General features: G+C 39.9%; 3 protein-coding genes across 4 annotated transcripts in view; 2 read left to right on the top strand and 1 right to left on the bottom strand.

Annotated features, from left to right (window-relative positions):
- Positions 1-4,678, bottom strand: part of APOC3 (apolipoprotein C3) — a 64,215-nt gene extending 59,537 nt beyond the window's left edge. Inside the window, exon 1 of the mRNA XM_072425874.1 lies at positions 4,320-4,678. The gene's annotated coding sequence lies outside the window, so the exon portion shown is untranslated. The remainder of the gene's footprint in view (positions 1-4,319) is intronic.
- On the top strand, positions 2,708-11,088 carry APOA5 (apolipoprotein A5). 2 transcript variants are annotated; one of them, XM_072425873.1, is made up of 5 exons: positions 2,708-2,726; positions 3,161-3,368; positions 7,133-7,210; positions 9,129-9,216; positions 10,086-11,088. In XM_072425873.1, exons 3-5 carry the CDS (start codon positions 7,162-7,164, stop codon positions 10,957-10,959), a joined length of 1,011 nt encoding a protein of 336 aa, XP_072281974.1. In that variant the 5' UTR covers positions 2,708-2,726; positions 3,161-3,368; positions 7,133-7,161; the 3' UTR covers positions 10,960-11,088. The 2 variants fall into 2 exon arrangements, with proteins under 2 accessions (XP_072281974.1, XP_072281973.1); XM_072425872.1 differs by lacking the exon at positions 2,708-2,726 and having other exon boundaries at positions 3,103-3,368.
- A 4,943-nt stretch (positions 11,089-16,031) lies between these two features.
- The window catches only part of ZPR1 (ZPR1 zinc finger), a 17,236-nt gene continuing 6,928 nt past the window's right edge, over positions 16,032-26,339 (top strand). Inside the window, exons 1-7 of the mRNA XM_072425764.1 lie at positions 16,032-16,215; positions 19,257-19,418; positions 20,202-20,292; positions 21,514-21,584; positions 23,346-23,432; positions 23,749-23,871; positions 26,122-26,184. Of these exons, the coding sequence (XP_072281865.1) occupies positions 16,096-16,215; positions 19,257-19,418; positions 20,202-20,292; positions 21,514-21,584; positions 23,346-23,432; positions 23,749-23,871; positions 26,122-26,184 (717 nt within the window). The 5' untranslated portion in view covers positions 16,032-16,095. The remainder of the gene's footprint in view (positions 16,216-19,256; positions 19,419-20,201; positions 20,293-21,513; positions 21,585-23,345; positions 23,433-23,748; positions 23,872-26,121; positions 26,185-26,339) is intronic.

Below are 26,339 nucleotides of genomic sequence, written 5' to 3'. Positions count from 1 at the left end.
GGTCCTACACTGCACATTGGACTTTACTGTTGGTTTATTTGCAACTGTCTTGCAGACAGGATGAAAATAGTTGATAGCAAAGGTATTGACATCAATCAGCTGTCAACTTTACCCTCTTTCTGAATGTTTATACACAAATGAACAAACCGCCATGTGACAATATCACAATATCACTCAATGCCCCTGTTCACACTAATGCTTTTATTAATAATTTAACACAAGTGCAAGTGAATAAAAGTTCACAAAGGAAATTCATTGTCAGAATTCAAAGGACTGCACTCATACTCATTACATTTTAAAGACTATTGCATTCATATCTGGAAAAACCTATCTCTTGGTGTGTTATTTATGTTTCAATCCAAACATATGATTTAGAGATCTTTTCTCAAACAGGCCTGCTTGAGAGGTTGCTAAAAGAATACTTGAAGCAGTGACCAGTGGCGGATTGCTCACCAGCCTGACAGTGGCTGCATAGCTCAAATACTAATGCCATATGGAACAATCTTTAAGTAAGGTCCAGTTACAGGCCTTTTCTTAGATCTCATGTTCCCAGTGGGGACGTTCCCTGCAAACGTATCTCGTGGCCTTTTGACGTTATTTCTACTGTTGAGTAATCCTGAATTTAGGCCGGGAATAAAAGCTTCTCATTTTTGTAGGTTGGCTAAGTCTAATGTCTGCCGAGCTAATTACTAGTACACAATCATTGGGCTACCCTTAGTAACCCTACCACCTCGGGCTCCTTCTATGCATTAGACTCCTGGAGAGCCATGAAACTTGTGCATTTTTTGCAATCGCATTTCCCAGAAAGTGTTTTTTCAAGACACCTTTTGAAGTTATGTGTACAGAGAAGGGGGCTTTAGACATGCTTTGTCAGCTCTATATGGTCTATCAACTATCTCTCATAGTTTGGTTTTAAGGGACTTTTAGAAAAAGTTACATGTGATTACACAAAAGTTTACTGATTCAGTGTTCCAGATGACCCAGCCTTCCTTCTGCTACATCATGACAATATTCCTTTGAAATCATACCGTAGGTCGTAGGTTCATTTGTTAAAGGGTACTTAAGCTTGCATACCTTTAGTATGGAGATATGTCTTCAACACCAGTGATTGGTATGTGGTTTTATAGAGTAAACCATATTATGCGTATGGAAGATCTCACCTCTAGCTTATGCTGTACATAGGAAAAGTTTTTGGCCACATGGTACTATTGGCTGGAGTTCTTAAACTTTCTGGAGCATATTTGTTACCTGGACCTTACCTCTTAACAATATCCCAGGCCATCAACTGGAAGACTCTAGACTGGACAATGGGACATAGGATTATCGTGGTTAGTAATGCTGTGATGTTTCTTCCCTGTATAGTATTTTGTAGAATGCTTATGCTCTGTATTCAGATTGTTCAAGTTTATCTCTAACTTCTTTGGACTTTTGACTCTCTATGTGTTAGTTATGATTTTGAATGTGATATGCTTACAGTTGTGTTATGTTTTTGTTACTTTTTTGTTCTAGTATATTTGTACTTGTTTTTTCTTTTTTTCAACAAATAATTTATAAATACTAATGCCATATAGCAAATCAGTAGTGAGAATCCTGTAAATCCACAAATTATCTACTGATAAAACATGGTTAATTTACTAATGAAATATAGGCTGTTTACATAGAATATGGATATCTCACTTAGCTTAGTGAATGAGAAGCTTTGCTGACTTCCATCATTGCTGACAGTCCAATCATGTGCAGTTTCACTACTAGGCATCAAATACCTTTAGCAAGTTAAATAATCTTTTGCTGAACATAAAAGGACTTTCACTAGCCAATCAACACAAAAATGCTATAGATATAAGATTATATAAGGATATAAGGGTTTGATATCACAGCCTATTACAATTAATTTCATCAACAAAAAACCCTTCAGTATTATGGAAAAATGAAAAGGAGCACCCAACTGTTTTCCAGAGTTTCAACTTTTTTCTGCCTCCCTCCTTGTAGAATGACATCAGGTCTACAATCAGAAAGTGGGAATGTTTGAGGCGTGGGAGATATATAGCTAATCATACTTCAGGGGATACACATATAATTTTTTAAAGACTTTTGGAGTTCAGGTACACTTTAAAGTAACATTTTATATTTATATAAAAAGGTCTACCTACAAACTACATAATAGATATTGTGGGATATTTTCTGGAGAATATAAAAATGTCCTTAATTATAAAAATAAGGGGGTTTGTAAAAAGAATGGGGTTAGTTCAGTTCAGGGGTTTGGAGGGAGTGGGGGGGAAGTAGCACACGTGCCCACTCTTATTTTACAAAGAAATTCTTTGTTGGTCCGCGGTTCTGGCCGGTCTGCCCTCCCATGGGGTCAGGAAAAGGACCCCGCTGGGGGGGCTCACCGGGCAGAGCCGCGGACCACGTCTACCGTATGGAATTGCAGGCTCAGGGTAGTGGGCAGGTTGTCTCTCTCAACACAACCTGCCCACTCTCCCATCGCAGGCTCAGACCTGTGATGGGAGAGTGGGCAGGTTCTGGCATCATGACGTCACTCTGGGGGAAGTTTCTTCCCCTTTCAGTGACATATAGGGAGGGGTGTAGTGGGGCGGGCACATCATGGATAGTACCGTCCCCCCTCTTCTTTTTTTACGACTATACTCCTGGTTTAGTTACTATACCATAGCCACCAAACTTTTGTTTTCTTCAGTGCTGACTTATTTCTTTAGCATATATATGAGGTGAAGATATCCCCATGAAAACGTCACTGTATATTGGATAGTTAGTTTTAGATTTTAATGTAGTATGTTGTTATTCACATGTTACTAAATGTTGTTATTAAATATAACCTTAGCAATATAATATTACTATGTAGGTTTCTGAATTACCAAAGCGTGCTGTTGGTAAATGGTTCATGTTTATATTGTAATGTTCTGGTAAACATCAAGTTGTGGAAAACCTATATAGGTAATTCATATCTTCATAAATGTAACAGAGCACAACACAATCTTTGGACAACTTGCTCTATGACCTCTTTCTCCATTACACGTACACTCAGACAGTGCGTAAATAATGATGATGTAGGAGCAGCGGTGTACATCACATTTATTGCCTAATTGTGGTTGATTAGCAGCATGCATTACAGGAGAAATGATATTTGTAAATTTTCTTCTAGATCTGGTGTGCTGACAATGCGTTAGGTAGGGTCACTTTGCTCACTCAACAGATGAAGAGGCGTCACCAGGTAGACTGTTTTTACAACGTTCTATATAAAAGTGACCTAGAGAGAATGAGTGACTGTCTTTATGGATCTATCACAAAGGTGACTACAGAAGACATTTTTACATACATAATTAGTGGATTAGCAGATTTACACAATCTGGGTAAGATTTTACTTTATACTCTATGTATTGTATATCTAAAAATGCCTAATTTTGTATTTATAAAAAAGCACCTATTGATTTGTTGGAAACTTTACATTTGTATAATCAAACATTACATTTTAGATTTTAGAATGACTTAAAATGAAGTGTTACATGTGCCTAAAAGGGCTTCCGTGAAAAGGAAATGTAAAGTTTATGGAATTTCACTACTAACCAAATGAATAATAAAAGTTATGTTTATTTTAGAAGTTACTGATGTATCAGAAGAAACTGGGCTAATTTATACAGGTAGTACATAGGAAAATATAGAATAGGTGTAACCTGCAGCAATCAGTAAGGATTTTTTAAATGAAATGTGTTTTTATTGGCTGTTTTATTTGATTGAATTCAGAACTTAAACTTTGTTGTTAGTGCTGCCCTCCAAAAAGGACCAAAATGCATTTGAGCAAAAAATGGTATACGGTCCTTAATTTAGACCGCTACAGTTAATCATAGCACAAATATTTACAATTCCATAATGTTTAAAGGTAGGTACATAGTTAATAATAAATATAAAAATGAATAGAATAATAAAAAAAATCAATCACAGTCATATATTTACTATTCTGTGGATTCTGTCCATTTTTACATATACTCCACAAGGTAGGACTATTTACCCTTTCTGAAGGATTTAATGGTGCACATAAATTTTAGAGGTTGTAGCCATGTTGGCATAATCTAACTGGCACCTATAGTATTCAGTGCTGCTATTTGGATGAACTTTTGGCTCAGCTAAGCATTCATGTTTAAGTGAAGAGAGTAATGCTGCCTTTATTAAAGTAATCATTTAATACAAATTCCAATTTACTTCCCCTACGAAGCGTAATGAGTTATTGAATTGCTTGGTTTGGAAAGAAGCATTTCACTTGAGAATTATAGTAATAATTTGTCAGTTTATGGCAAAAATATTACCTTTGATGTTGTAGAAGACATTTTGGAAGCCTTCTTTATACTGCTCAGCATCACTTTCATGCATCTTCCCACTCAGGCTCAGCCATGGAAAACAGGTTGTATCATAGTTGATTTAGTGAAAAAAAAGACTAATAACTATAGCATAAAGCTTTACACGTTTTTTGCATGCACCATGTAGTGTAGAGCTCAGCTCTGTGTGAAGTGGTGCCACATGGGATAGAGTCAGCCATCAGCAACAATGTAACTCCTGTGCATGTGCAAGAATTACATTACCAGTGGTTAGCCAATGGTTGAAGAGCATTTCTGTAGAGCCAGAAGAGACTTGGAAAAGATGGTGGCTTCTGGGGATCCTGGACCTGTCATAGCTGCATGGTGCTTGCACACAGGTAAGCCTGTAACATAACTGGCAGGTATGCTGGGAATATTGATAATGGTAAAAACTCACCACCCACCAACGAGTACAATTTCACTTCAATTGTAAGGTAATCATCTTATTTTGTTTGAAAAATCTCCTAGATTAAGACATGGACAGACGAGTAAAGAATTTCATTATCACACTCCTAAGTGCACAGCCTTACTTGCAGGAACATTAAACTTCATGTTCTATTTAATCACCAATGTTCCAATCTGTCCAGATTCTTATTTAATACATGTCTAACCCACTGAGTTTAAATGATTCTACATTAGCACCATCAGCAAAAAGTGGCCACATTATTTTGTATGCCAATCGTTAGGTCATTAATAAAAAGAATGAAAGAAAATGAGCTAGAAAAGAAAAAGCCCAAAGCGCCTGCTCTATTTGGAATCTGTATAGTATGCAATTTCATTTCTGTATTCTGAATAGATGTTTACCAATATGCGTACAATTTTCTTACTCTATGATACTTTAGGCTGAACTAAACTCTTACTTTAAAAAATTGCGACCAAGCAGGTCCTCAATTGCAGAGAGGGACAGGCATTGTACCTTTTGCAATAGAATACCCTTACATGCCTGATCACAATTTTTTTCTGTAATGGATGCCGCCATCTTTATCTGCTCCTCTTCAAAGTTGCTGAACTTCGGCCGTCTTGATTAGGGGGCCTGGAAGATGTAACTTGTGTGCATGTGCCTCCCATGCATATGTGGTATACACGGCATATCCCAGCATCCTACACTGAGCTGCACATGCTCTTTTTTTTAAAAAAAAGTAGAAAACAGGTAGGTAAATTTTATTGTGGAAGGCACAATGCCTGTTCCATCTGCAATAAGCAGCCTGTCTGATCGTGAACTATAGTTCTGCATTAAGGTAAACAGTATTAAAAGCTTTCTCATGTAGAATTTCTCCAAATACATTATACCTATAGCATTTCTGACATCCACAGCTAAATTTACTTAACTGATTAGGTTAGTTGGACATTGCCTGTCCTTCCCATACACATTCTGAATATTGTTAGTAAGATAATTGTCTACTGAAAAATGTCTATTGTAAACCTACAGTATATCTGCAGATAATTTACACACAGCAGAAGTCAAGCTTACTGGCTTCTTTATTTCTGGGTTCTAACGTTCAACCTTAAAGCACATCTATAAGATGAAAATAAAATATTGTATCTGTATAATTTCATCACATCAAAGTAAAGGCTCATGTCTGGCTGTGGCCCTCCTTCTCCTTCCCGTGCTGATTTTCTGTCTCCCCTAAACCATGGTAGTGTTGTTGTGTTCAGACAAGCTCTTCTTCCTCGATTAACAAGTCATCAAAAGGAGTTTTATTTTCCAGACATAAAGATTAAGTTCTAGAAAACCCACTATACAGAAATCAATTAGGACATCACCTTCCCCCAAGATTGCAACATAAAATAGACTTTAATCATCCCAAAATATTAAAGTTTCCTGAAACTGACACTTCCATTCCACACAACTTTTAGGAACTAATGAGGTTGAAGTATCTGAGCTGACAAAACATGGGCTCCTTGATTATTTGTTTGGCGCTTTTGTTACGTTCTCCACTTCCACCAACTTCACTTCTACCCAGGAAGCCTCTTTGGATTCCCTTATGAGATCTGTGCAATCAGAGCCAACAAGCTCAACAAATACAACTTAATTTTGTCAGTACTGGATCTCAGTATTGAAAAATCCAGCACATTGAATACAAGTAGTCCCCGAGTTAAGGACATCCGACATACGGACAACTCCTAGATACGAACGGAGCTTCCCTGCTTCTTCCTGTGCAGGATAGAGGCTTGATACGGGGGCGGTTTGCATGACTTGCAGAGGAAATCTTTTGCTAAACACAACTGAGCAACATCTTGTAACTCTTTAATGACCAAGTCAAACTCTGCAGCTGTTTCTTTTCGCATATCAAAGCACAGCTTGCTCCAGAAGGTAATAAATGTCTAGGCTTCATAAATTTTTTTTTTTTTGCTTTGTTTGTGAGTGAGGATTTTATACAGTAACTGACACCAGACTGCCAAATAATATGTTGAGACAAACATCTGTCCTTATTGCATTTATTAAAATAGTGTACCTGTTCCGACTTACATACAAATTCAACTTAAGAACAAACCTACAGTTCCTATCTCGTATGTAACCCAGAGACTACCTGTACATATCCGTCAAACCAACTTGACAGTGGTAATACATGTGGACAATTCTGAAGCAGTATTATATTTATGTAATAACATTCCATTTTACTCCAGGGGTGGAAAAATTATTATTGATTAAAATATTCATATATTGTGCATTGTACATTTGTGAGTGATATATAGCTTGCTTTCATTTTCAATGTACTTTTCTCTCACGTAATGTTTTTGTGTTTTGTTTTTTTACATTCTAGGTTCATTTTAGACTGAAAAAATAGACAAAATGGCAAACAAAGGAGTCATATGGCTGCTGATAATCTCATCTGTAACAGGTAGGTGGATATGCAATTTTCATGTGGTAAGTCTTTCCTTTAAATGGGTAGGATAGTTGGTTGTAAAAGGTAGTTTTAGTAAAAGGTAGGCACAGAGGTATGCCAGAACCTTTTCCTACCTATACCACCTCATCCTCCTTTTCACACTGTACACTAAAACACACTGACACCTGCGAGTGTGGTGAATTTGGCTATATAGTAATTTATTAATTAAACACTTTTACTTTAAATAACTCAAACTGAACTCCCGCATCTCCACACTGAAGTTAACACCACTTAACTCTCCATTAAGCAGTTTTTGGAGACCCAATACCAAAGATAGCTCTCCACACTCCATCACTTTGACACCCATCTACACAACCCCCCTTTCCTCGAAGACCTTACACCGCCTTTCCATAACCCTCCCAATCCGTTGCAAACCACAGGGTGGGAGGGTGGGAATCTATTCTTTCAACTGGCAAGTTTTTTAGACCTCACCCTCCTTTTCCCCTTATTTTATTTACATCCCTCCCTTTGGTTTCTTTAACTACCTATCCTAGCACCTTTCTTCCATCAGACCACTCACCCCCCTTTTCCACATGACCTTCTGGCCTTCCCCCTCACTCATGCTGACCCGCGCCTATCTCCCCTGTTGCAGGCTTCCTGGGCCTCACTTTTCAGGCAGAATAAAATGAAAAAGTAATCAGTACTCATTAAAAATATATATAAATTGCGTATCTTTAAAATCCTGATACCTTCCAATGTGCCTACCACAATAATTTTACATCATCATTTTAGACAATACAGGGTTATCCACATATCTCTAGGCTGTTCAGTATAGCAGACTCTACGTGTTTTGCACAGTGCACTTCATCAGGGATGAGAGGTATTCTGAAGTTTGCAAAAACGTTTTTCCCTGGAAGTATGCAGTGTTATATCACTTATAATTGACAAAATAAAGGATCCCGCCCAATGTGATTGGGTGATCCAGCAAACCTAGAATGGATTTCTTAAAAGTTATTTGCTATTTGTTAGCAAATGTTTTAAATATTGGTCCAGATCTATTAAAGGTTTGTTGGACCACCCAGGTTCATTGATGAAAGTATATCCTCTGCAGCCTTGGAGAGCTTTAAAAAATCAGGCCCAGTGTGTGAGAGACAGTACTTTGAGACAAAACTCCCCATGCCCCTTCTGAAGTTTCCTATGCTGATGTCATGGTGTTCATTTTACAGAGTTCTGCTAAACTTACAGTCAGGGGAGTAACTAAAGCAATGACTGCACAGAAAAAATACAAAGGTGTTAAGGTTTAAAGCTGCATACACACATGCAATTATAGTAGTTGTAAAAGATCTTTCACGATCCTTTCCAACGACTATTATTGCACGATTCATGAACGAGTGCTGTACATACAACACCGTTCTGCTCTATGCAGAGGGGAAGGGGAGAGTGACAGAGCGGCACCCCGCTGCGCGCTCTCCCTCTTAACTTGCATTATGATCATTGGTCGTTCATCGTCTGTGGATCTGCCAGGACGGTCGTTTGGACGATGAACGGCGCGCGTTGTACACACTTCACATTCTCGTCTGATATTGGCCCTGGGACGATTATCGGGCGAGAACCACTGGAAGTGTGTACATAGCTTAAGATTTATTGTGCTGTCAGCAGTAGCAGAGAAGAACTGATAACAAAGATTACTGAAAAACTGTTTGGGAGACTAATGCAGCACTGAGGGATGGCTTGCCCAGAGTTCAGTGTAACACATGAGAGAAGGTTATTCTGATATTAGTAAATAGGAGAGATAAAGGATTGCCTGCATGCCCTGAGTATAAGAAACAATGTATGAAACTAGAGATAAAGAGAGTGATTGAGCTGTGAAAGCAGTAGAGGAATTAATATAATCGAATGTGAGTCTCATTCTAATATCTTTGTTTTTGGACAGTCTGCCAATCTGATCAGTCTCACAATGGATTCTGGAATTATTTAAACCATGGATGGAATCTTCAGGACAACTCTGTGAGACAGGAGAGGTGAGTGACAGTAAAAAACCCTTAGACAAATATAATGATTTACTTCAAATAAGTTTTTTTTGGCAGAATTCAAAATAGACATCATCAGCGCTTCACACAGTTTTAAAAGACAATTATTAGAATAATTCCAATATACTGATAATACTTATGTATAATATGTGGAACAGCTCCTTTAAAAGTGAACTTTTATTCCTTACATATTTAAGAAGACCAATTTTAGGTAATGAGATGATAGAGGATATACAAATCTGTTATGTCTGAAAATGAACCTGTGCTTTGTCTATCGAGTTTGATGACCAGTATATGGGCACAAAAGCCCTAGATTTAGATATACAGAAAGTCATTCATGTCATGTTATTCTGTTATTTCATAATTTTTCAGAACAAGTAAAGTAGATGTAAACCCTAACTAAATCACATTTGGTTTGTTAAAGCACTGTGTATAACCACCTGAGCTTGTTTTTACTATTTGGTTTAATTTCTTTGTTGAGCTGATCTCCTGTATTCTCTTTGTGGTCACATCCTGACTTCATACATGGATTCCACCAACTGCTGCATGTATTTTCTCGGGATGTGATTTGCAATGGTACAAAAATGGACCATGTCCATTCAGCCTGCGTTGGCACATCTGCTTGTTCCCTTCTCAGGTGTGCACATAGAAAGGTATCAGTACAGGAGAACATGAGAACATCAGTTACTGCTATTGTACTTAAACATGAACCTTCATACCAGGATTTACAAATATTGCTTTATTACAAACTGAACATTTCTTTTGAAATCACCTTTACATATCAAAGCTTTTATGATATTTTATTGATTGATTTGTTTTAGATACATTTTAATATGTAATTTAATTATTTATCTATACAGTGGAATAAAAAACAGCTTTCAAAATGGAGTAAGTTTTGTGGGTAAATTATTTGGGCCCCTGAAGACAAACTTCCAAAAGCAAATGTCTGACGACTCTGAGGGACTACGCCGACTTATACGCAGGGAGCTTCAGGAGATCCAAAGGAAGATCTATCCTTACATGGATGAAGCCCACCAAAGGATAAGCAAGAATCTTGAAAAGTTACAAAGTCGTTTGTTGCCTTACAGTGAGGAGCTGAAATTTCAGGTGAGAAAGGGAGCTCAAGATCTCAAATCACAGCTTGGCTTATACAAGGAAGAAGCGAGTAAAGGAGTAACACATGACATTGCTGAGAGCATTAAAGAGCAAATCATTCTACATACCATGAATGTAAGGCAAACTTTGTATCCACTGACAGAGAGACTTTTAGCAGAGATCCATCATGCAGCTGAAGAGCTTCATGGAAACCTATCTCCTCATACTCTGACTTCTCAGGAAAAATTAACCCTGCATGTACAAGAATTATCTAATAAATTATCTCAAAATGCAAAGGAGTTACACAGGAAAATCCACAAAAACCTGGATGACTTAAAGGAAAACCTGGTGTCCTATCCTCAGCAACTAAGGGAAAGGTTTCCTGAGACTCAACCGGCTAAGCCTGTTGGCCCATACGTAGAGGAAATTGCAGCTCAGGTACATAAAGAAGTGGAGGAGTTTAATAGGAATACTCAACTTCAGATTGAACACTTTACTAGGACAATTCATACTGAAATGGAAGAGCTGAACTACAGACTGTCCCCTGCTTCTTCCAATTTACAGGACACTGCGACTTCAATACAGGAAGTGCAAGAGAAACTGGAATCCTTATGGAAGGATATATCCCAAAACTTATAAAGGGGAAGTGTGATTACATTCATTGGTAATGATTGCAATATGTTTACTATATTATGGTTGTTTTGAAGCGGATTCACACTGGTAAAGTGGAACATCAGGAAAATACCTAATTAAATATATGTGAACTGGTTTACGTGCTGAAGCAATTGAATTATAAATTAGTACGATTAGTACTCTTACAATTTGTAGAGCCCTTCCAAGCTAAATGGCTAAACAGATGACACCATTATAGCCTGAAGCTGTTTATTGAGCAATTATTTGTTACCACATTTGATGTCTCATTACCTAATAGAAGAAACGGGGAACTGTAAATTTTAAAACAGAATAGGGGTGCTGCTTGACCTTCTGTTGTGGTAGAGATGGGTAAATCATATGAATTGTCATGTGCTTTATCAGTTTATTCAGCTACTTTTCCTACAGTTCTACTTTAAATGAAAGCACTTACTTTAAAACGTCTGGGCCTCATGTAAAAATGATCTGATATTTTTTTTTTATACGTTTGTCTCCTGTTTTAGACTTTTATTCTCTTATGCAACCATAAGCTCATATACCTTTGTGATGTTGAACTGTAAATGAGGTTTTACATTTTATGCTTGGAATTCAAACTGATAAATAATTACCGTATTTTTCGGACCATAAGACGCACTGGACCATAAGACGCACCAGTTTTTTAGAGAAGGGAAATGAAGAAAAAAAAGATTCTGAAACAAATAGTGTCCTAAAATATTTTATGTGCATTAAAAACCAACATCACAGTCATAAACACATGTAATAAACCCTGTAAAGTAAACAGCAGCATTTAGAACCATTATTAACAAAGTCAGCAAAAGACAAAATTACTGTAAAACACAATAACGAGAGACTTCAGTAATAAAATAGAATAAAGTTGAAGATTTACGGTAAAGGTTCTGCTCGTTTTATGAGAACCCCAAGAACTCCTCATTGCTAGAGTCAGAATCTAGAAAGCTCAGTTCCTCACAGTGCAGTGACGTAATGCCCCTTTAATTCTGCTTTTATAACAAAAGACATTAACCTCCTGGGCGTTACACTGAGGTCTGGATTTCTGTACCAAAAGCGTTACAGTTTTTCATGAATTTTTTTTTTTTTTTACATTTTAGACCTGTAAGTTACAGAAATATGTCCGAACAAGGGTCTAGTAGATATCATGAATATAAAAAAATGTTTGAAACACGCAATCATGTAAAAAAAAAAAAATGTACTTTTAATAAAATCCTATCCTATTTTCTTTTTTGCATAGAAATTTTTGTTTGTATTGTGGGCTTGTAATTCTTAGGATTAACTCCCGGGTATGATAATTATATTTATTTATTATATTAAAATCATAAATTATAATATAATACATAGATATAAATAATAATTTAAAACAATAATGAAATAATAGACAACAATGTAATCTAAAAATAAAATTAAAAATGTACGGTACTTTTATTTTTATGTTGTATGGTGTTTTTGTACTGTAAAAACCATTTAGAAGCAGATTACATTGTAATATGCCTTTAAATTTTCCTCACATCACTGGAAGATGACTCATCCTCCGAGTGCTGTGAGGGGGGGGGTTCCCTGCTCACACAGAGACACAGGCACAGCTGCAGCTGCTGGTATCCATGGAGAGATGCATAGCATAATGTAGGATTTCTGCATCTCACTACAGATACCAGCAAGCAGAGCTGCGGACACTGGGTGAGTATTTCCTTTCAGTTGTAATAAGATTGCAATATAACATTTGTTTACATTGTGTTTGTGTGCTGTGAGTGATCTTCAGCACGCTATTCAGGGAACACAGCATGACTTTGTCAGCCAATCATGCTGAGAGTGGGAGGACTCTGGGAGCAAGATACAGGAGACAGTCACTCTGGCCAGGGACAGGACAGCAGCTGGGAAGGATACATTTTGATACATTTGGACAATAAGACGCAGGGACTTTTTCCCCCCACTTCTGGGGGAAAAAAAGTGCGTCTTATGGTCCGAAAAATACGGTACATTTTAAAAGCTATAAACTATTTTTTAAAAAGCACAACGTGAGCATTAAAAAGAATAAAATACATGTTTTACAGCATTACTAATATATATGTTTGCTAAATTGAGTAATTTCATGTACTGGAGTACCTCCACACTGAAAGGTGCAAGGGCTGGAAAGTTACCAATGGATGGCCAGTATTGGTATAATTACACTTTTGTCATGTTAAGGTGCGTACACACTTCCAATTTTTATCGTTCCAATCGAACGACGAACGATCGATTGGGCAAAAAATCGTTCGTAAAAAAGTAACCAACGACGCCGACGAACGAGGAAAGTCGCTGGAAATGAACGACCGGACCGGCGGATCGGATGACGATCGTTGAACATTGTTCGTGTGTACGGTCGTTCGTTGATCGTCCATGGTCAGAGCATGCGTGATGAACGAACGTCCGTTCACTTTCCTGTCGTGCACATAGTTCCTCTATCGCTTAAACGATCGTATCTATTGTGTGTACAATATCTACGAACGATCGTGTCGTTACCTCTATGTGCAGGATCGGTGCTATACGATCGTTCGTGTATATCGTGCAGGGACGTTCGTCGTTCGTTTTCCGACGATAATAATTGGAAGTGTGTACGTAGCTTTACTGCTACATCACAAAAATGCTAAGCTTTATGTGGAGCCTGGTGATGGTAAGTGAGAGTACCAATGTGTACCAAAGAAATGATGGGCTCTCCTTTATGACCACTACAGCTTCACCTCTATGTGTAATAAATATATAGTGACTGTCTTTTTGAAGGTGCATGTTGCAGACCTGTTATTTAATATTTCTTCTCTATTTGGTAAGTTTCTGGCAAACAGCCAAACACCAACACTAAGGTGCCACCAACTAAATCTTCATTGGAAAATGTAGTGGAAGCCTAATATGGATGAGAGACAATATCTAAGCTAGTGACTACATATTGTACCCCACACCCTCAAACTAAACAACCCATTCAACTCTTAGACCATTGTCCTCTCACATTTGCATCCAGATTACCAACATCCTAACAAAAGCTTTCCACTAACGAGATAAAACACTGCACACATGCTCAAACATTTAGTAAATGTGAATTTTTAACATATAATATTATTGAACAGTATTGTACGTACCTAAGTAGCACCTAAAGTTTAATCTATGCCATATGCTTGGACTTGGATATCTGAAACAGGAACATAAAACTTACATGAACAATAACCATGACAAAGATTATATTAAATGACATTAATTTCTTTGTACTGGGTATTGGAAATAAATACATTTAAAGCGTACCTAAACTCAGAATTTTTACTTTACATAAAAGGGTAGATAATGTTATTTAAAACAAAAATGTTGCTTGTGTTTTTTTTAAATTGTAAAAAAGAGGGTGCAGCACGTCACCCTAGGCCAGGGGTCAGCAAACTTTTTTGGCTACTAGGCCATTTTAGGAGGTCAAAAAGGCACATTAGGTCGGACTCTCTCTTGAGCCCCACGCTGATGGCTCCCCAACAGGAACGCCCCTGAAAGGAAATCCCTCACCTCTCCAGTAAATATGGAGAATAGGGAATGTCCCCTTACCCCGGCGGCAGAAGTGTTAACGCCGACTGCTGTAAACAGGGAAGGGAGGCATAGGAAGGAGGCTCAAGAGTCGCATGCGGTCACAGAGCTGCGGGTTGCCGACCCCTGCAAGCCGGGATTAGGCCAGATCGACTAGAGGGGTGTTAGGCCAGAAAGGACTACTGGCTAGACCGTATCTGGCCTAATGTTTGGAGTTTGCCTACCCCTGCCCTAGGCGATCAAGAATGAATGGGAGTGCAGAGCCTCTCGGGATACCTAAGTTACACATCCCGGGAGGCTCTTGGCTGCTCCTTCTGTGCATGCCCAAGCATCTTGGGCATACGCAGAAAGAGCCCTTTCATCAATAGGAAAAAAAATTGCTGACCTCCGCATGCACAGTGAGATTGGCAAATTTTTTCCCAATCTATATCACCCGATCTTGTGCCTGTACAGTACGAGTTTGGGTGACGTAGGAAGAAGAACCCAGAAGAAGTTGAAGAAAAAGATGTCGGCGCCTGGTGCTCCCTCTGCGTCGGGCCGAAGATGGATACCAGGACGACGCAGGACCCGATGGAAGAGACTCCCTGACGGATAGACCTGTGGGATTGAAGGTAAGTGTGATTTTAATGTTTTGGGTTTACTTCTGCTTTATGCAACAATAAAATGTTTATTATAAATCATTATAATATGTACATTCTTTTTACTCCACTCATCTAACAAATATTGTGTAAAACATACTGTATTTATTTTCATAATAAACACTAGAAATGATATAAATAGCAATATCTGAAAAGTATATGACCTTTCATACATTACATGTTGTAATGACTTCCAGTGATGGACACATGCGGTAAGTGGGCCTTCTGACACCTCCCATCACAGGACATATGCCCTCTATAGTCTTCCTTGGTTTTATGTTACCTGCCAGTCTCAGTGGACATGTACCATTGAAGCAGCTTCAATTATTGCAGTGCAGGTCCCCAGCAGAACGGTCGGGTATATACAGACACCTTGCCAGCCACTCCAACACTGGCACCACAGCGTTACCACATTTGCCAGTGAGCTGTATTGGCAGCTGTGTTAGTGCCACTCCCTTCCGCCCCCTAGGGAATGTCAGAGGGAAATGCTACCATGTAGCACCCCCATGTGGAAGTGGTTCCTGTCATGAGGAAGCAGTAAACACACCGCAACCTCACCGCCGGTATAAACCTAACCTTACACATCAACATAACAAGTTTATCTTTGCCAAATACAGGTCACCTAGCAACCATGCATTAATATGGCAAGGGCTGTGGTAAATGTAGGAATAAAAAGACAATTTGCATATCATGCTGGGTGGGAGGGTAAAGAATAATGCCTTCTGACATATGAAGGTGACTGGCCTGGCTTAGAATATCCCCTGCTATTCTCACGTTGCCAGCTACTTACACTTCACAAGTATCAACTAACGAGCATGGCCCTTTAAGAGTGGGCGGGTCCATGCTACACGTGTGGGGCGGCCGGGAAGTTCCGGGTTAGTCACGTGGTCAGTGGAGGACGCGTGTGCGCTGTGACTTGAAGAGAAGCCGAGGCGTCGTCATGTCAGTTCTGCACGGTGACCCCGTCTCCTCCGCCTCGGTGTTCCGGGATATCAGCGCGGAGGACGAGGAGCAGCAGCCGGCGGAGATCGAGTCTCTGTGCATGAACTGCTACCAGAATGTGAGAAATGCAATAACAGCACATGGGAGAGTGATGGGTGGGGGAACTTTGGGGACACAGACTGAGGACCTGGGGTGATGTATGGTGACTATAACACACAAGTGTTAGGTGGGGGACTGCTGATCCATTTCTTACATAGACATTGAATGATCAGTGCCCACTGTCAGTGATCATTGGCAGAACTCTTAAGGTCCAATTCACCCAGGTTGTGGTGCCGTTACTGCTTCCGCTATAGGTTGTGTTCCTGGGTTAGCCCCATGGCCAATGAATAGGGGCAGCAGTGAGGGGTTCTTATATTGCTGTCACACGTACACATTCTTTTTGAACCAGCGTTTCTGTGCCAATGCCCCAATGTATGGCAAGGTGCCAGCCGTGTGAAGCCTCAGGAAATCCTGCATTGTATAGCAGGTGTGAACCCGTTGTAATGTGCAAGGGTTAGAGCGTCTGCCAGGTACTCCTTGCTATGTTAGAAGTATTTTAGATGGGCTGTCTACTTCTTCAACATATTAGATTCTGTATATGGAATTTTACCCCCCCAGATTTCTGGACTGGTGAGTTCTGTGTTGAAACCATTGAAATGTACGGCAGTGTTGTGAAATCTCTAAAATGTAAAGCTGATCTTCAGCCAGAAGTATTTGCACCATTGCTGTGGGTTCTGTAGGACTAAAGCTACGTACACACGTCAGATTTTTATCGCCCGATAATCGGCATCGGCCAATTATCGGGCGAAAATCTGCCGTGTGTACAGTCGGTGTCGTCCATCGTCCGGACGACCGACCTGCCGGATCCACGGACGATGGACGACAGCCGATCCTAATGAAAGGGAAGGGGAGAGCGCGCAGCAGGGTGCCGCTCCGTCGCTCTCCCCCTCCCCTCTCCATAGAGCATGATGTATGTACAGCACCGTTCATGCATCGTGCACTCCCTTGTCGTTGGAAAGGATTGTGAAAGATCCTTTCCAACGACAAAAATTGGAAGTGTGTACGCAGCTTAAGAATTCTCATTGCTGCTGCACACTGCGCATTCCTTCCCTGCCTGACATGCGTTGTAGGGGGGTTATCAGTGTCGTATTGTAAGTACATAGACTGGCACTGGTCAAATTATTGGTCCGGCTAGCCAGTCAATGAGGCTTAAAGCAGAAGTAAACCAAAAACAATAAAATCACGCTTACCTTCAATGCCACAGATGAGTCTGTCCGTCAGGAGGTTTCTTCCATCTCCACATCGTCCCGGTGTCTGTCTGGGGCACAAGGTGCTGTCAAATTCTCCTGTCTTATTCCTAGGTCACTGCGCAGGGGCAAGATCGGGTGACATAGATGGGGAGAAAACTTCAATGTCTCTCTGCGCGTGCGTGAGATCAGCAATTTGATAAAAGGGCTGTATCTGTCCATCCCCCAAGATGGGCGGGCATGCGCAGTAGGAGCAGCCAATGGCCTCCCAGGATGTGTGACGTAGGTATCCCAGGAGGCTCAGCGCTCCCATTCATTCTTGATAGCCTTGGCGATGGAGACACAAAACACTAACCTTCTGGGGAAGTCTACCCTTCTAAGTAAAGTAAAAATTCTGAGTTTAGATACGCTTTAAGGGGGAACTAAACTTGTTAGTGGATGGCGAGCTTCTGCCGTCAGCAAGTGTACCCAGCATACTGACCCATTATGGCACATACTTACCTTGTGCTGTGGCCCTGCAGTAATGACAAATCCAGGACCCGTCATTGCTGCGTCCTACGGAGCCGCCATCCATTGTCAATCTCTCACTGATTGGATGATGTAACATACACAGGAGTTATATTATCCCTGGCAGCTGGCTGTGTGTGTGGCAGTGCCGGTAGTTCAACACTTGTTTTATTAAACAGGATTTATATAGCACCAACATATTACGCAGTGCTGTACATTAAATAGGGGTTGCAAATGACAGACAGATACAGACAGTGACACAGGAGGTGGAGAGCACCCTGCCCCGGAGAGTTTACAGTCTAGGAGGTTGAACGAAAGCCTTCAGGAGATCGTCCATGCCTCTTTTGTCTAATAGCTCTACCTCCTGGTTGATTTTTGATTTCTCAGTATAGGTGCGTGTGAAGAAGAGAGTGCCTGCCAGGGTGAGGAGTTAGGGTAGGTCCAGACTTGCTTTGGGATTGAGCGATTTTATGGCTGGCACTTTGCTAGCCTCTCTGTTACCCACACTGCAGTGTCTACAGACTTGACAGCTGCTGGTAATGAATGGTACTGTACCTTTCTTTATGCCCCCATTCATTCTCTATGGAGCAGCTGCATGTAGCATCTGCCAAGAAGCATCAGTTACCTGGTATGAAGAAGCTGTGAATGCACTGCGACCTCACTGCCAGTGTGAACATAGCCATGGTTTCATTCATATCATCTCATAGCAAGAAGTTGACCCTTGAGGTAGGAAACTTCTCATTTCTGTACAATCCTATTCTGAAAATGTAGGCATTTTGTAAAATGTAAATACAAGTTATGTTCAGCATTTATGTCCTACAATGAATTGAAATGGTACAAAGAGATCATATCATACTGTTTTCATTTACATTTTAAAAAGTCCCCCCCCCCCCCCCCAACTTTTGAAAAAGTTCATGCTGATCCCAAGCTTTAGACTGGATTACCACTATTCTGTGAACATGGTAATACTGGTGTAGGTGTATTGGGCACATATAATTTTCCATTGCCTTTAAAAAAAGATGCAGTGCATAGATTTTCCGCAGAGGAGAGAATGTGATTTTGTCTAAAATTGCATTTTTTTCATTTAAAATGTATGTGTTTTGCTGCATCAAAGTGGGAAAGTGTGAGTATGCCCTCCACGAGACTCACTGAACCAGAACAAATTCTGGTCTGTAGTTCTGATTTTGTCATTTGCTGCATACTGGTTCTGGGTCCGAAAGCCTGGGCTCCAGATGGCATCCAGGTCCAATAATTTTTTTCAAAGGCTGTCCACAAAACCAGTGGTTACTTATAGCTATGGGAGGACCTCTTGTAGATACTCCTGACCAGACATATAATTATGTATTTGTTTATCTGTGCTTTCTAGGGTGTAACAAGACTTCTTCTCACCAAAGTTCCTTTCTTCAGAGAGATCATTGTCAGTTCATTCACGTGTGACTCATGTGGTTGGACCAACACAGAGATCCAGTCTGCTGGTCGGATCCAAGAGCAAGGTGTCCGATATTCACTTAACGTTCAAAGCAAAAGGGTGAGGATCTTTGTATGTTGACTGAATAAGCTGGCCATGAAACAATGGGGACTCAAGTTCCTAAAAGTTTAGATAAAATGATGAGAGGTTAGATTCTGTCCCTGTTTAGGAGAATTGCTCTTTAGTTGTCCTGATCATCATTGTGTCTGAAGTTAGGGGCAAATCTAAAATTTGGAACAGAATTGGAGAGTAAATCTTCCAAAGAGGACACTTGCTGTCGGCCCTGTAACACCTAGGTGGAGGCTTCTTTTAAATGTAAAGGCAATCCTCTCATTTTCTGTCTGCATGACACCTAGTATTTGTGAATCCATGTGTGAGTGTTCAGTAGGGAAACTCAACATTTATTACATCCAGCCCCCATGTTTTGCATCATTTTTTTTTTTTTTGAGTTACAGTAGTGTCTTGATGTTTAACCTCCCTGGCGGTATTCCTGAGTGTGGAATCCTCCAGCGGTGCCAGACATCTGCTTCCCCTGGCAATGCCGTCCAGGGATCTGTGTAACCTGGCGATACTGGGATGTTACCTGCGTCCCCGGCAAGTGAATGTTGGGGACGCGAGGTCAGGGGATGCAGATGCCAGCAGGGGAGCCTGCGTCTGGGGGACGGGACCATGCGACTAGGAGACAGGACCGTGCGGAAAATGTTAACATTTAAAAATACTTATTTTTCATACCGCCAGGGAGGTTAAACAGTCTTTTACAGTAATAATAAACCAACTTGTGCTGTCTGTCTCTATATGTGCAGTTTTTGTTCCATTTCACACATTGGATTTTTTTCTGTACAGGATGTCAACAGGGAGGTGGTAAAAACAGATTATGCAACCACACGAATACCTGAGATTGATTTTGAGATCCCAGCTTGTACACAGAAAGGAGGTATATATACAGAGTCTGCTGTAGATGCAATTCATACATTTCTGCATTATATTTCATTCTTCTGAACATGGTTCTGCTGGATTTTATATGTATATTTTGACTTTGGTTTTCACCCTCCTGCATCACCGAATACAATGTGGGACTTTCTTGAGCCACAGAAAGAACACTTTGTATTCTGAGATGTGACTGGGCTGTAACAGACATGAACATAGTCTGCCCTCCGTGACTCTAGAAGTACTGAAGCTATGCACTACCAGGCAATGTGTTGATGAATGTCAACTGAAAGTACATAAGTTGTATCACTTTTTTAAACGATCAAATGAACAGAAATCGCTCACTTTCTATCCATAAAATAAGAAAATGCAAGGGCAGGATCTTGTGTGGGTGTGTACGGTTTTTGGGACTTCCAAGCAAACCAAATATAGTCTGAGACCGTTCATGTGCAGCTATTCCAACAAATGTTCTATCTTCAAAACCAGGTCTGGTTAAATGGCTTGTTACATCTTAGGCTCTATTTGCTTTAAAATGAAGCCTTCCTGGTAAGTTTTTTCTTAAGATTTTCATAGACTTTGCTTCTAATTTTTACTGAATAGACTGTAGTCCATTTTTGGATTCTTAATGGGCCCTTGGGATAGCACATTTTAATGTTTGTATATCCTCATATCCTGAATAAGCAGAGCATTGTATTCTAATGTGTAAGTATGTGACACTTTTATCACCTTGATGTATAAAGGTCAATTTTTTTGATGTATCAGTAGTATTTTTACATGCTTGAACCAGCATTAGGAATAGAAGTTGATTTACACATTGGAGATATATGATTGCTGTTCCAACAACCATCTTGTGGATGATTATGTTGTGCAATATGTATGTTAGTATATGTTCACAATGTTATATTTTGGATTAATTTGTTCATACAGGCCATTTACTGTTCCCTTACTCTTTATAGATAATTTGTGTACAATTCAGTGCTCAACTCAGAAATTTTTTTAAGCTGGGTGGGAAGAAATTTCAGGCGGGTGGCAGCCCTTGTATTGTGACCCAACCCATCAGTAACTACCAAAAAACAGCTGGGTGGTTACTGAAAAGTGCCGGGTGGTGCACCCAACTAAAAGGGGCTGGGGAGAACACTGGTTTATGTGGATGTACTAAACATTAGAGCTAATGCCTACATTTTAAAAAGGTGTATGAAATTCTGATTTGGGTTCTGATGTTTTTTAGCGCTTACAACAATTGAAGGAATCTTAGAAAGGACAATTGTGGGTTTGCAACAGGAGCAGCCACTCCGCAAGGTAAGACAAGTTTCACTGTTTTAAAATCTTAAAAATCAAAGGCGCAAAACTTAACTTTTCAGTTTTTAGTAATCTGTTAGTTATTGGTGAATTATTACTCACTGGTATAGCTACTTTTCAAAAACAATTACTTTTATCAGCTCTTAAATGAAGATTTCATCACAAATAGCTGGTGACATAGCTGATCACATGTACAGCTCAATAAAACCTAAAGATCTAAACAGAAGATGGCACCATCCTCTACTCTTTTTGAATTCTGTTACGTTCAATGCATGTATACCTTTGTTTCTGACTTCCTGTTTAAATGCTAGTTGCTTAGCTTGTCTGTCTTGCATATTTTTCAGTAACAGGCCTAGAATCAGTATGCTGTAAATACATGAAAAATTCCTAATCTCACTCGGATCAGTGGCTTAGACCACATTGGAGTCAAAGCATCAGAATGGCAGCCAAGGAACTACAATTCTCAAAAGAGAAGGTCAGCAATGACCTTCAGTCTTCTATGATAGACTTCCTTTAGTGCCATAAAAAGATACTTGTGAACAAAAAGCTGAGCCTAACCTTATACAAATCAACACAATAATCATTAGTCCCTCTTCTGTAGTTCAGGTGTTTTTATTCCTGAAGGTACACAAGTTCTGAGTGGAATCTGAAGGTGATGTTGCTGACCTCCTACTGATAAGGCTAGTTATTTGGATGTATGTACCTCAGTAACCATCAAGTCACTGACCTGAAGCAAGTATTCAGCCAGTGAAATCAGAGAATGTTCAAAACTTTTTGTTTTGAGTCAGTTATTTGGAAAGCATTAAAGCAGTAAAATCAGGCAATTAGAATTTTCAAAAGGCCAGGTCATAGGTGGCAACCATAATATTATTTCTTGCTGCAGTCTTGATCTGATTAGTGAATGGACGTGGCTCTTTATGTACTAGAGACTGTGTACCATATTCTGGTACCTATGGCAAGTCAGAAAAGAGGAACACTAAACAATTAGGCACTTTACTTGGCAGATGTTATGCATATCAATAGTTTGCGATCAGATTATTACACTATGGGGCTCATTAAACTGTGTTTGGGGGAACAATTGAGTGCTGTAATCCTTTAGCAGGGCTGACCTAAGCCTTGGCTCAGTAATGTATATCTAAACTAGACTTAAACCAGTGATATAATAAACATTATTTGTGTGCAGCAACATTCTTGGACTCTAGAAGCCAGGAATATAATTGTGGTTCCATAATGTCCAAACATAGTCTTCTGTAATAATTGTCTCCTTTACTTTAGAAGACTTGTATGCATTTATAGCACATCATATTACCATTTCTCCACAAAAGAACAAGAACCCAACAATCATGTAATAGTTGGGTATCCAGACCTGTATAGCAACTTCTAAAACAGGAAGACATTCTTTGCAGCACGGTCTGCTTTAGCTAAACACTAGGATCAGAAAGCGATTCTGCTGACAACATTGTCTATTATATAAAATGATTTAAGTCTAAATTTGTGTCCTTCTGTCAAGCAAGCTGATCAACATGTAGATCAGGGGTGCCCCCACTTCTTTGGCTTGCGAGCTACTTTTAAAATGACCTACCAACAACGGTATTTGGAGTTAATAACTCTGTGGGCGGTAGAGTTTATTTTGAAAGGCAGGGCTCCGTGATCTACTCGCGTAGCCTTTGCGATCTACCGGCAGATCACGATCCATGTGTTGGGCACCCCTGATGTGGACAATGTGTATCTTTAGGTAAAATCTCCTCTTTTACACCGTAGGCAGAAAATGCTGAAGTTGCAAACAAGATTGATGAGTTCATTGCAAGACTCCAGAGCCTGAAGGATGGGGAGACGCCCTTTACATTTGTGAGTAGACATTACTAGGATTTCTCAAAATTTGTCACAGTAAGTAATAATTATTGTCCTATTTGTAAAACTATAGTTGACTGAATGCTTGGAATTTTGGGACGTTATACATTCACATACATTCATTCTTTTTTAAAAGAGTAACTTATTGAGGTACAGAAACCTTGTTGTTATCAGTAAGTGTGCATGTATGCATTACTTTAAATTCACAATTCCTATTTTTAATCCATGCAGTATATTTGTAAATATGGGCTGTATACAAGCAGGCCTTCCTTGTGTATTTTTTTTTCTGATTTGCATACTTTTCCTTTTCTAGATCCTAGATGATCCCTCTGGGAACAGTTTTGTTGAAAACCCGTTTGCTCCACAGAAGGATGAGCACCTCACAGTAACACACTACAGGAGAAGCAAAGAAGAGGACTCTCTAATAGGAATTGAGGTGAGGTTATCAACATTAAGCTACATAAAAAGTAACTGAAACATATTCTCCTAAATGCAGGCAGCATAGTATGTCAGGGCATGCCTTTATGGTAAATCTTTTTAGATCACAGCTGCCTCCTGAAGTTCCTGCAAATACAATCTTTATTAATTCACAACCACCTCTGACTCTTCGTGTAGCAATGCTTGGGAATGTCAATACATCAGTTGGACACCAAGTATAAATATAAATGTGTGTTTTTATTTAGGAGACCTGGACTGGCAGGCTTTCACTGCTAACCTCTCCTTCTGGAAATGCTAGTTGTCTAGCATTCATGATGGTCTGAGGCATCAGTGTTTTGAGTCATTAACCCAGAAGAATTATCAAGAGTTAGTTCACTTGATGCATCCCTTTTTTTTTTTTTTTGTCACTGACTCAAGTATTTAAAATATAATTTAGGAGACAGTTAGGAATTTTGTATCTTTTAGGTTGTTTCCTTAAAGCGTACCTAAACTTAGAAATTTCACTTTATAAGTGACTACCCTTTTATGAGTAAAACTTTTTTTTTTTTTTTTAAAGGTGCAGCACCGCCCTCTATTTCTCAATCGCCCTAGGCCAGGGGTCTGCTCTTCAGCCTCCTTGTTGTGGCTCCCTTCGGCTGCCGCGGGGAGATCTCTGATGGGGGATCCCCTTCCTCCCAAGACACTGCGGAGGAGGGAGATTCCCTATCCGGTGTTCTAATGGAAAAAATCTACCAGTGAAATAAATCTACCACGGGGCGTGTACAAATGGGTGTGTACAATGACATCCCCCTCCTTTGAACCCCAATTCCTCTGGAATGGGGAGATGTACAAAACCAAAAATGTAGGTGCAAGTGGGGGACACCTGTGACTAACACCCCCTAAAATTTAATTGTTAGGCTATCATCAGAACATAAAGAACTCTGCCCATCAAAAAAATCTACCGTTACACATTGCTGGAGGCACCTGAACCCCAATTTCTCTGGAACAGGAAGGGGGTACAGGTGAACAAAATTAGAGGTACAAGTGGGGGATACCTGTGGCTAACACCTCCTAAAAACTCCACCCATCAAAAAACCCCTACCCTGTTACACATTGTTGGAGGCTTCTAGCACCTAAACCCCAATTTATCTGGAAACGGGGGTACAGGTGAAAAAAATTTGAGGTGCAAGTATGGGACACCTGTGGCTAACACCTCCTAAAAATTCATAAAAACTCTGCCTATCAAAAAAATCTACCCTGTTACACATTGCTGGAAGCATCTAGCATCTGAACCCCAATTTCTCTGGAACGGGGGGGAAGGCGGTACAGGTGACCAAAATTGAGGTGCAAGTGGGGGACACTAATGGCTAACACCACCTACAATTGAATCGCTAAGGCATCGTCTGAAAATAAAGAACTCTGCCCATCAAAATAATCTACCCTGTTACACATTGCTGGAGGCTTCTAGCACCTGAACACCAATTACTCAAGATTGGGGGGTACAGGTGAACAAAATTAAAGCTGCAAATGAGGGTCACCTGTGGCTAACACCCCTTAAAATTTCATCGCTAAGGCATTGTCAGAACATAAAGAACTCTGCCCATCAAAAAAATCTACCGTTACGTTAGAAGCCTCCAGCTTCTAATGTAACAGGATGATACGTTAGAAGCTGGAGGCTTCTATGGGCATAGTTCAGTGTTTAATTTATTTCAAAGTAGGCCTACACATGCACACTTGTTGTAACAGGTAAAATTAAAAAAATATTAAAACTTTTAAAAGTTTATAAACTGTGTTATGTTTTGCGGCTCCAGACTATTTTTCTTTAGTGGAAGAGGAGGCAAAATGGCTCTTTTGATAGTAAAGGTTGCTGACCCCTGCCCTAGGCAATCGAAAATAAATGGAAGCCCAAAGCCTCCTGGGATACCTATGTCACACATCCCAGGAGGCCCTTGTGTACGCTTTCTGCGCATGTCTGACCATCTCGGACATGCACAGAAGGAGCCCTTTCGGACACATAAAAAAATTTGCCAATCTTACTTATGCGCAGTGAGATCGGCATGTTTTTTTTTCAGGTCGGGTGACGTAGGATGAAGATGGTGGCGCCCGGAGCGCTGGCTCCGAGACGACGTGGGACCCGATGCAGGATGGATTGGACTGCCCTGTGGGATTGAAGGTAAGTGTATTTTTTTTTTCATGTCTGTTTTAAGTTTAGTTCCTCTTTAAATAAATTTATAGATAGGATTATTTTTTTTTATTTATGTTTTTTCAGAGCCTAAACGGGCAGAACCCTGAAGAGAAAACTGAGATTAATGCTGAAGATCTCCGTGATGAGGTATGGTAGTCTAATATATCTGGGTTGGGTTAAAACTGGCTGAGCTGTTTCTCATTGATTGGCAAAACCATTTGTGAAAGCTTGAGCTTCACTGTTCAAGGCAGTGAAAAGGGTGGTGCACATGGCATGCAACAAAGTATTTAAGACAAAAGGCA

This window comes from Pyxicephalus adspersus, chromosome 11 (assembly GCF_032062135.1).
Source record: "Pyxicephalus adspersus chromosome 11, UCB_Pads_2.0, whole genome shotgun sequence".
Classification (NCBI taxonomy): Eukaryota; Metazoa; Chordata; class Amphibia; order Anura; family Pyxicephalidae; genus Pyxicephalus; species Pyxicephalus adspersus.
This window is presented reverse-complemented; position numbering and strand designations above follow the sequence as displayed.